Source organism: Balaenoptera ricei, chromosome 11 (genome assembly GCF_028023285.1).
Source record: "Balaenoptera ricei isolate mBalRic1 chromosome 11, mBalRic1.hap2, whole genome shotgun sequence".
In the NCBI taxonomy this organism is placed as follows: Eukaryota; Metazoa; Chordata; class Mammalia; order Artiodactyla; family Balaenopteridae; genus Balaenoptera; species Balaenoptera ricei.
The window spans coordinates 75,369,855-75,382,116 of record NC_082649.1 but is presented as its reverse complement, the minus strand read 5'-3'; the positions used below and the strand labels follow the sequence as shown (position 1 = coordinate 75,382,116).

Sequence of the window (12,262 nt, the reverse complement as noted above, 5' to 3'; positions counted from 1 at the left end):
CACACCTACGTTCACTGCAGCATTGTTTACAATAGCCAAGATAAAGAAACAACTGAAGTGTTCATCAATGGAGGAAGAGATAAAGAAATTATGGTAGGTATACATAATGGAATATTATTCAGCCATAAAAAAGAATAAAATCTTGCCATTTGTGACAATATGGATGGCCCTCAAGAGCAATGTGCTAAGTGAATTATGTCAGACATAGAAAGACAAAGACCATATGATTTCTCTTATATGTGGAATCTTTTAAAAAAAAAACAAAACAAGCTCATAGATACAGACAGCAGACTGATGGTTGGCCAGAGGAGGGGAGTGGGAGGTGGGAGAAGTGAATGAAGGGAACACAGGGTTTAAAAAGGGGGAGGGGAGGTAGGCAAAATGTAGACTTCAAAAGCCTCGTGTGACAAAAGTGATAGAATTGACATCATATAAATTAAAACTTTCTATATGATCAAATTCACCATAAACAAAGGAAAAGGGCAAGTGCAAACATGGAAAAAATATTTGAAAAACAAATAACAGATAAAAGGTTATTATTCGGGCTTCCCTGGTGGTACAGTGGTTAAGAATCCGCCTGCCAATGCAGAGAACACAGGTTCGAGCCCTGGCCCGGGAAGATCCCACATGCCATGGAGCAACTAAGCCCGTGCGCCACAGCTATTGAGTCTGCGCTCTAGAGCCCGTGTGCCACAACTACTGAAGCCTGCACGCCTAGAGCCCATGCTCCGCAACAAGAGAAGCCACCGCAATGAGAAGCCCGTGCACCACAACGAAGAGTAGCCCCCGCTCGCCGCAAATAAAGAAAGTCCACATGCATGCAGCAACGAAGACTCAACGCAGCCAAAAATAAATAAATAAAAAATAAATAAATTTATTTTAAAAAAAGGTTATTATTCACTCCATTCATTCATTCATTGAACAATTAATTAGCGAGTGCCTACTATATGCCAGACACTGTCCTAGGTGCTGGAAACACTAGAATGAACAAATGACAAAATCCCTGCCCTCCTGATTCTTACATTCTAATGGTGTGGGGAGGGACAGGCAATAAAAAAATAAACAAATAGTATGTCAGATGGCAGTTACAGAGAAAAATAAAACAAGAAATGAGGAAAGGGCCTGTGGAGAAGGCAAAGATATGACGCCTTCCAAAAATGAGTAAGAAAAAATCAAACACAAGAGAAAAAAGGCCAAAGAACAGGAACACAGAATTCACAGGCCAAGAAATGCAAATGTCCAGTAAACATGAAAAATTCTTGGTCTACCCACTAACACAACGCCACGGCATTATTTGCCCATCAGGTTGGCAAACATTCAGTACTGGGAGGAGTGGGTAAATGAGTAATCTTGTGCCCTTTCACAGTGGAAGTGTAAATTAGTATCAATTTTTTTTTTAGAGGGCAATTTGGCAGGAACTATCCAAATGTTGAAAGCACATGCCCTTTGACCCCACAACCCCTCTTCTGTATATCACACTGGAAAGAGAGAGGCTTGTACAAAGATTTCCAATGCAGCACTTGTCTGTACTGGGGGAAAGCAGAATACAAATTTTTAAAGTTTGCCAAGCAAGAAAAAAAGAAAGCATTAGCCTTTGAGATTTCAAAAATTCTTTTCTAATAGCAATAACTACCTGCTACACTTGAATAATTTCTAAATGTTGATGCCTAGTCTAGCTCTCTCTCTCTCACATCCCAGAACCCTAATGCCTAACTGCTTCTCAAACATCTTCACCCAGAAATCCCACAGGAACTTAATCCCACCCCTCAGAACTGCATTTATCTTCTCTTCCTTTCTCCTACATGGATCTGGTATCTCTCCTCTCCTCTTCCATAGCTCTTCATTTGTATCTCTATTAAGCTATACTGCAACTATTTATTTATGTCCACCTTTCCCAACATACTACAAACTCTTTGAGGAATATACTCATTCCTTCAAGTACTCACTATGCACCAGATACAGTACTAGGTACTCTTCATGGATTACCAAGATAAATGTGATAAATCTAGGAATTTAGGGTCTAGTGAAAGCAGGGAGGCATCTTATTAATAATTTAATTCTCAACACAATTATGTCACATAATACAGGTTCCACAAAAGCTTGTTATATGAATATAGCAAATAATGAAATAGTATAAACACAGGTTCTGAAAGCCATTCCATCTTTCTCTAGGATGTTGAAGATTGAAGTACCACCTTTAAAAAATTATAAACACACATTAGGAATAATTTATTGCTCAAAACTCTCTCACCCTTAGAACAAAATCTTAAGTCCCTACCATGATCTACAAGGTCTATAAGCCAACTATGGCCCCACAGAGCCAAATCCAGCCTTCTGCTGCCTCAGTAAATAAAGTTTTATAGGAACATAGCCAGGTCCATTCATTTACATATTGTCCATGGCTGCTTTCCACAACAATGGCAGAGTTTGGTAGCTATAACAAAGACCTTTTAACACACAAAGCCTAAAATATTTACTATCTGGCGTTTTATTTTTTAAAGGCATTTTTATTCTATAACTCCAATTTCAGACCTGCCTTGGGTTTTCATATGGTTTCTCTCCATCTCACACACTCTTTCTGCAGACACATGTACAACTCACTCAGCTTAGTCCCAAATCTGTTCAAGTCCTACATAATACTTTTATCACTCCCTATTGTCTTATAATCTTCCATTTTTTCTTCAGCGGATTTATCACTACCTGACATATTATTAGTTTATTAGTTTTTATCTCCTCAAGAGAATGTAAATTCCATGAAGGCAAAGCTATCTTTGTCTTGTTCATTTCTATACCTCCCAAAGCTAAAATAATGCCTGGTATATACATAGTAGATGCTTAATAAATATTTGCTGAATGAATGAATTAGGCATTTATATTTAAAGAGTTCAAACTTGGAAAAATTATTTGAATATTTTCCTCATTCTAAAAAACTAAGGATTAAATACATATAAAAAGTTTTGAACAGTACCAGTATTAAGCTCTAGATAATAATTACCTGCTGTTATTATCACTATTGAAATTATTTAAGGTTATATTACCAATCTAGTGAATCATTAGTGGCCTGTGATTAAAGTGTTAAGGAAAAGAATATGGTTTTTAAAAAAGTTTCTAACCGCTAGTTCTAAAACTTGGGGTGGAGACCTCAACTCTTTTAAGAAGTACTGAAAATCGGAGACCCCTCAGAGACAAAAAAGAACTTCCATATAATAATAACTACAGGTCTTGAAAGAACTATTTGCCTTGGCACAAATGAAAGATAGATTTTCTTTCTTTTTTTTTTTTTGATGTGGACCATTTTTAAAGTCTTTATTCAATTTGTTACAATACTGCTTCTGCTTTATGTTTTGGTTTTTTGGCCGCGAGGCATGTGGGATCTTACTCCTCAACCAGGGATCGAACCCGCACCCCCTACGTTGGAAGGTGAAGTCTTAACCACTGGACTGCCAAGGAAGTCCCCAAGATTTTCTTTCTTTTTTAAAACTCCCTCTTTTTGAGGGTTACTCTGGAGAGATTATTATTCATTTTCCCCTGTTTTAAAACCATATTTATTATTTATTATGAAACAACACTTAGAAAGGGGCATAAAACACAAAGGTACAGGTTAATAACATTTTTTTAAAGTTAATGTCTGTATGACTACTGCCCAAATTAAGAAACAGAACCTAACCACCACCTCCAAAGCCTTCCACATTTCTTTTTCCAATCAAAATCCCATGAGGTAAGCATTATCCTGACTTCTATGGTATTTAATTTCTTGCATTTCTTTATAGTCATACTACTCAAATATGTGTGACTAAATAATATAATTTTAGTGGTTTTGAACTTTATTCATCCTATATACCTCAGTGTTTTTTATCCATTTAACTACTGATGGTCTTTCGGGTTATTTCCAGTTTTGAATTACTGTGAATAATGCTGCTCCTGCGAACATTCTTGAATTGCACCTGATATACGTGTTTAGGCATTCTGTAGGGAACCTACCAAGGAAAAGAACTGATGGGTATAAGTTTGACATTTGAGAACCACCACCAAAGCACTTTGTTTAGTCAGAAAACATATTACAGAATTGCAAAAACTGCCAAATATTGTCAAAGACTGAATAGAAGAGAACCAAATTTATTTCTTGGCTGATAAAAATATATTATATACTATCTGTATTACTATGTGGCGCAAAATGAAAGTGAGAAACAACGCAAACAAAAGAAGCTCAAAGGGAGCACAGGTGTGCCTAGTTCTTAGCCATTTTCCTCACATGACAGCTACAACCAATTGAAAGCAGAAGATAAACTCAAACAGTACTATCAGATACTGATGTCAGTTCCCTTGGGATCTTAAACAGACAGAAAAGTAGAAGAATAAAAAAGAACTGCATAATCTGCTGTTGTAAATGCCAACCTGGAGAATATTTCTAAATCTCAAAGTTAGATTTCATTAAAAAAAAAAATGTTATGACTAGGGCATCAAAATAATGTGCTTGAGACCAAATTTTTAAAATGGCATGTATATTGGTAATTTAAAAGTTAAACAATCCCTAGATTGTTGGAAACAGATTACTTTAACAGGAGCAATAAAGCTAGATCAATTAGCTTTCACTGTCTTCAAAATGGGAATAAAAAGGAGGAAAACAAGTTACTTCAACATGAAAGCTCCCACTAACACCCTCTCCAAACTCTGCCCCACGCCCCTGCAAAAAGTCTTCTACCTTCTAGTTAACACGTATTTCTGTGTGCCAGGAATTACTTAGAGCACTTAGTAAACATTATCTCATTTAATTCTCATAATCCTATGAAGTAGGTACTACCATACCATTTTATAAATGAGGAAATTGAGGTTTGAAGAGATCATACCACCCAGAGTCATACTGCCAATGAGGGACCAAATCAGAATTCTCATAAAGGTTCCTCTGATCCAACTCTAAACATCATAAATGAAAATGAGCTAACGTTACTTAGAAGGTCATTAAGGGAAATACAGCTAAGAAACTGAGATTAGAATTAACATCAAGGGGCTGGTAGTACAGTGGTTAAGAATCTGCCTGCCAATGCCGGGAACACTGGTTCGAGCCCTGGTCCGGGAAGATCCCACATGCCGTGGAGCAACTAAGCCCGCGAACCACAACTACTGAAGCCCGCGTACCACAACTACTGAAGCCCACGCGCCTACAGCCCGTGCTCCGCAACAAGAGAAGCCACCGCAATGAGAAGCCCTTGCACTGCAACGAAGAGTAGCCGCCGCTTGCCCCAACTAGAGAAAGCCCGCGCACGGTAACGAAGACCCAAGGCAGCCAAAAATACATAAATAGAATAAATAAGTTTATTAAAAAAAAAAAAGAATTAACATCAAGATACAACCAAAGTAAAAATTAACAATCAGCATTCAACATCAAGCCAACAATTTATTTCCCTTCAGAGAATAGCAGCTCACATAGTAGAAAGAAAGCTTTAGAACTGCACAGGGTGACTCTGAGAGGTTGCTAATGTGAATAATAGAGACTTTTTCACAAGGTTATTTGTTTCTGCAGCAAAATACTTAAAGCAATTCCTATTACAGAAGATAATCTGCCTTTCCCTAAAAACAGTTCCAGAGGCTGTTTGTCTTAAAATCTAAGAATAAGGAAGAACAAGAGAAAAAAAAAAATTAGAATTCAATGACAGATTTAAAATTCAACGAAATGAACCAATTTCCAGAATACAGAAATGGATTTTTTTTTTTAAAGGAACAGTCTATATACCAAAACACTACTGGCATGAATTTAAGACTATATTCTGTGCAGTTATACTGGAAGAAAATCTGGCAGAAATATTGGAAAGCTAGCTGACTGGGGAAATGGTTGGTACAAATCAACAACAAACAAAAAGCCTCCAATACTCTAAGAACAAAGAAATAAAAAATTAGCAACATCTAGTTTAAACTCAAGAGTTTTCCTGTAATGGGGACATTAACTACTAAGAGAAGGGAACCACACCAAGTGTTTTCTATTCTTTGGCATAAATAAACTGCTTTGGCTTAGAGAAATAAAAGTTTAAAAGACGAAAATTTAAAACTCTGTTTCAAGTACAATATGTAATCAGAATAAGCCTGAAATTGTTCAGAGAGGCTGATCTCATAGAGTGATGAAAAGTAAACAGTCACAAGAGCAACACTGATTCAATGCATTACTCCAAATAAGGCAATTTCTATGTGAGAGCAAAGCCCTAAGAGCACAGAGGATGGAATGAGAGAATCATACACAGATAGTGACTGTAATTTCAAAATGGGGGTGGGAGGCAGGGAGAGAATTTTTTTTTTAATCAGGAAAAAAAATAAGACATGAAATATTAAGAGAATTAGACTTTTGCCTAATATGATAGTAAAAATGATTAAGTTGCATAGTAAGCATGGATTAAGAATACAAAGACATGAGGTTTATTTCATAGGATTCTTAACTCCATCATCAAAAGGGAGATGCCCTTGGGGGAGTGGGCAGTTTGTCTCTACAAAGCAGACCTCAGAGGAAAGTTTCTCTGGCACCCAGACACTGCGACAAACAGTAGCAAGAGAAATCAAAGGGGCAGGCAGCAGTCCAGAGAAGGCTGTTTTTCACTCCATGCCCACCAAGTGATGGCAGGTCTCTACATCCTTAGCTTCTCTACCTTTTACGCCCTTCATCCTTTCACTCAGCATACAAGTTAATCAAGTGGCAGAATTCACAAAATATGTATGAAACAGATTTAGAGATGTACAACTTTTAACTCAGAAAGCATCTTTAGCAAGCATACAAAAGTCTCAATGTATTCATTAAAGTTTATATGGTAAACCTTGAGTGACTAAAATTTGCAGGGAACATGGTATGTGGAGTTCAGCTTAAACCAAACTTCATGCCTGAATCTCTGAAGAAGAAAATTTGCGAAAACTTTTTAGTAAGTTTTATTAGTTACTTGTTAATTCTAGATTTTATATGATGCATTTTTATATAGAAAATTTACTTCACAGTTCTGGAATTATGCAAAAGGTTATATTTGAATCTGTTCAAAATCCAATCTCTATGCCAGAGATTAAAAGCTTTTCTCCTAGTGACTTCCCTGGCAGTCCAGTGGTTAAGAATCTGCCTTCCAATGCAGGGGACGCGGGTTCCATCCCTGGTCGGGGAACTAAGATCCCACATGCTGCGGGGCAACTAAGCCTGCGCGCCACGACTACTGAACTCCGGCGTGTCAACTAGAGAGACTGCGTGCTGCAAACTACAGAGCCCACGTGCTCTGGAGCCTGAGCACCACAACTAGAGAGAAGCCTGCCCGGTGCAGCGAGGAGCCCACGCGCGCAACGGAAGATCCCACGTGCCACAACTAAGACTTGATGCTGCCATAAATAAATGAATGAATGAATGAATAAATATTTTTTTAAAAAAGCTTTTCGCCTAAAAGATAATTAAAAGAAATAGTCTGTTTTACCATAAAAGGAAAACAAATTGAAATGTGTTCCGACCCATTTAATTTCCTCAAAATCACCTTATAAATGGAGAGAGCCAACAACCAAATTGTCCTCTTACGGAGTCATACACATAAACTGAAAAAAAATCTGTCAATATATTTAAAATAGGCATGATGAGACTTCCCTGGTGGCACTGTGGTTAAGAATCCGCCTGCCAATGCAGAGGACACGGGTTTGAGCCATGGTCCGGGAAGATCCCACATGCTGTGGAGAAACTAAGCCCATGCGCCACAACTACTGAGTCTGCACTCCAGAGCCCACATGCCTGAGGCCCGTGCTCCGTAACAAGAGAAGCCACCGCAATGAGAAGCCCTCGCACCACAACGAAGAGTAGCCCCCGCTCTCCACAACTAGAGAAAGCCCGCGCACAGCAATGAAGACCCCACGCGGCCAAAAATAAATAAATAAATTAAAAAATAAAATAAAATAAAATAGGCGTGATGACTCCTATGGAAGTGAACTATTTGCTTTCTAATTTTTAAAACACCAAGTGAATTTACACTATACAAGCACAGTAAATAATGAAAGCTAGGTACTTAATATTTGCTTTTTAAAAGACGAAACAAAAATATGAAGTATTACTGCTCACAGAATATAAGCTTCATTGTCAAGATCATAAATCAGTTCAAGATGCCTATCAATGAAAATAATGGCAAAAAAGTTTGTGTGCTTGTCAAAAAATAATCCAAAATTGTTTCAAAAGTTCACTTGAGTAAGATTTTTGCTGAATTTGCCTAGCTTGCCATAATACTTATTATTAAGCATGACAATTTCAATAATGGCACCTTGTCATCAAACAATAAAAATGTCATAAAATAATGAAAATGAGAACAAATTAAACCAGAGGTAACCCTTACTATGCCAGCTCCAGCTATCCAAATTTAAGGAGCCAAACAGATTTGGAAAATTTGAGATACAACTCTTGCTACTTGCCACCAAAACTCAGGAACCAAACAGATTCAGATAACAAGCTATATCCCTAGCTACCTGAATTTACAATCCAAACTTCCACTATTTATACTTAAGAACCCAGTGGATTCAGACATCCAGGAATGCTTATATTTTATTTTTTCTGTTCTTTGGTTCACTCTTTGTCCAAAAAAACAGGGTTTTATATTCTCATTTCCCCTCTGTGTATCACATTTAGCAATTACCCATGCCATTACATAGTCCTTGTAAACATTATTTTATTGACTAATATCCTCACTGAGGGGATTCCTGTAATTTATATAACTTCTGCTCAATCTCTGAATGTTTATTTGCCCCCATAACTATGACCCCATAAAAATCTCCAAACATCTTTTTCTTTATTTAAAACAAACATTGCTCTGTGTTAAAACTACAGCTAATTATTTTACACATTTTATAATAACACTTTAAATGATTTTTGCAAACTGTAACTTAGTAAAATATTATTTTGATAGTTCTCTGTTCTTATTTCTTTAGGCTCAAAATATAAATCCCAAAAGCGCAAAATAAAAATAACTTATTTTAAAATGGTCACATGTAACACAACTAAGCATAAAACCCTTCTCCTAAAGATTTATATTTTAGATTACATATTCTACTTTTAGTTGGTTTCAGTGGGTACCAATTATTTTGCCCCAATCCCTGCGTCTGCTGTCTGTAAAAATGAGATTTAGTAACCAGAAGGTAACAAAAAGATGCACTAATCTATGCTTTATGAAAAGACTGTTAAAGAACAAAGAAATGTGCCATATTTATTAAACAATTTGGCTCAAAGTAATATTAAACTTACATTCAACATTAGAGTCTCTAAAATGGACAAAAACAGAAGTTCTTCTAAAACTACTAAATGAAATTCCATGTTTCCTTAAAGCATCTCTAAGGAGTATAACGTGTGATCTGTTGAGTTTGTGCCTGCTATAACTACCAGGTGTGACCCTTACGATCCATGAACGCTCTTGAGATTGGCGGGGTGGGAGCAAAGGGTGGAACAGTAACCACACATGCATGCACACCCATAAAATGAATTCATGAGCATAAATACTGGGAAAACCACTCATTTCAAAGAGAGAGCGAACAGGAAGAAAAAAATGCCTGACGAAGTGTGTGTCTGATAGGAAAAAGTATAGATTTCACCAATGAATCTTTACTACACATAGTGACCTTTAATTGTTACTAAGAAACTAAGAGAATAACACAACCTTTTGATTGTTACAGGTTTAAGCAGTCACATGATTTTCAAGTAAGACGGAATACACAATTCTTTTGTTCAGAATTCAGCATTCAGAATTCTTTTGTTCTAAATCACCTCAAAAGCCAACCTGTCTATCTTTAAAATATTATTAAAATTAGCCTTGTACAACTTCCCCAGGGTAGGTAGTAGATGTCACACTGTAGGACAATCTATTACTACTTCTTCTCTAGAAAGCTCTTGCTACCCTAAGGGGTATCTCCAGATCTGAGTGTCCAAACGAAATCGCTATTTTTGTGATTTATAAATTATAAATTTTTGAAAAGAACCACTGCTCTGAAGATGGCCTTTGTGCACTTCTACCATAAACAAACACGTTGAGATGTTAATTTTTCCTCTCATTTTTCAGTTTAGACCCTGACTTCATTAAAATCAATGTGAAAAATACTCTGTACTCACTCTGGCATTCTATGAATTGATGAATAAAAGTGCAGTCCCCGCCACTCTTTGAAAGCAAGTGCTCTAATAAAGAAAGAAACACCTTTAAGGATACAGTTTTTGTTGCTGTTTTTGAAAACCAACAGCAAAGGTAGGAAAACCAAAATGTATTAACATGGGTAACTGAATAAGATTAATAAAAGTTTAATATATTTTAATACTAACAGCAGACATATTTTGGAGTTAAAGTTAAATGACTGAAAATTATAATTATATAATCTTAATCTGTACCCCAAATGGTTAGCTTTTAAAGGTGCAGTTTCTATCCAAATAGCTCAAGAAAACCATAGAAATATATTGCTTTAAAAAGCTTCTCCCACTTTTAAAATACATCTTTTTCTATGAGAGCTTAACAAATACCCTTAAATAATTTAAAAATTTTATATTTGTTCTTACTGAATTAATTTTCAAATGACTGTTCTCTAACAGTCCCCCTTCAAAGATATTCATCTTAGTTAAGAGGCAAACAGTAAATACTTTAAGAATACCATAAAATGCCTTAAAATTTTTAAGAAACTGATATAATATTTTAATTTTTCCACTTTCATTTCACTAGTAGTCTTTCCCCTTGAGTCACTTAATCTATACTTCATACACTATCAAATCATTACATTATTATCTCTGCCTAAATGATTAAAATCAATGCCCGTACATTTTAAAATTAGAGCTTGGTAAATCGTTTCGCTCAGGTCAAACAGATATTTTTTTTTTCAATAAGTAAAGAGAATCAAAACCTAACACAGTAGTTTAATAAACGTTTCAGCCCTTTTCTTACAATAAGCTTTATTTACTTTGATTCAAAGAGTTAACTTCTAAATCTGGATAACATCCTTCAAGTACATATTTGTATCTTTCAAAACTACCAAACAGACATTGGAAGTTCAAGTGTTAAAAATATATTCCAACATGATGACTATCTAGAAGGTGTAAAAGCACAAAAACCTGTCAAAGAGGACGAGTCAGTACCACTCTGACTGTAAAAGCTTCTTTTCTCTTCCACCTGGCCTCACCCCTCATCATTTCAATTTTGCTTAAGAGGCAGGCATCTCCCACTCTGATGGCTGGACAACCTCTCTTGACACCCTTACTGATAGCCTTCTTCTTTACCTTCATATTCAAATCTCTCATTATCCTTTATCTACTTACATGGTATGCCGATATATATTTCTATATAAGTATACATACACAGTTATATATAGTTGTAACTGCATGTAACACATACATATATATAACTACATACAGTTATACAGAAATACAATGAAAAAGGAAAAAAAAAAGGCTAACTGCAATAGAAATTAGAAATTAAAAAAAAAAAAATCGAATAAGTAGCATTTGCCAATTGCAGCCAAGAAATCCAAAACAGGAGTCTTCAGTTGAATAGTAATTACCAAAATAAAAAGTTGTTTACATAAATCCTATGTAAGCTATATAACATTTTCAAAACTCAAACTGTACAATATCACTGTTAAATATGAAAACTCAGTAAAACCAAATTTTAGCCTAACTAAAGGACTTTATAAAACATATTTAAAAATATATATATTTGAAACCAAATTTCAGAGAAGCATCACAAGACTTCAGATGAAATTTATTAATGCAGGACATCCCACCATCACACACCAAGCCAAAAATCAAACTTTTTACCTACTCTGATTTTACTATTGGACTCTACATTAAAATATCTACTATACTAGTTTGGATAAAATGCAAGATTAATATAAAAAGATAAATATACATGTGACTTTCACAAAGGTTATTTCCTAAGATATATGAGAGAAAAGTCTTTCAGGTAGTACATGTAAAGGATTTGGATCATGACACTTTTAACACTTCATTACTTGAATTCAGGCCCTTGGGAATTTCACTTTGCAAAAAACTATAAAAGATGTCACTGATAATCCAAACCAAGAATCAAGAATCAGATACTGAAAGTGCCGGGGCGGGGGAGGGGGTGTGTCCTATGATACCAAATAGAGCTGTAGGAATGTAAAGAAAAAGCAGATACAGAAACATAATAGAGAATCATGACACTTAAAATGTGTTTTATTTATACATGAGTTACCTATGGGTTTTGATTTTTTATACCTGTGTTGTCCAATACAGTAGCCATTAGCCACATGTGGCCACTGAGCCCTT

The 12,262-nt window shown here is 35.7% G+C and overlaps 1 protein-coding gene across 41 annotated transcripts in view; it reads right to left on the bottom strand.

The window, feature by feature from the left end:
• The window catches only part of SLMAP (sarcolemma associated protein), a 312,286-nt gene that overhangs the window by 200,213 nt on the left and 99,811 nt on the right, over positions 1–12,262 (bottom strand). For 24 of the 41 annotated variants that reach the window (XM_059939987.1, XM_059939983.1, XM_059939999.1 and 21 more), the window contains one exon: positions 10,088–10,150. The exons of the other annotated variants lie outside the window; for them this stretch is intronic. In XM_059939987.1, coding sequence (XP_059795970.1) covers positions 10,088–10,150 — 63 coding nt within the window. The remainder of the gene's footprint in view (positions 1–10,087; positions 10,151–12,262) is intronic. 41 annotated transcript variants of the gene reach the window in all.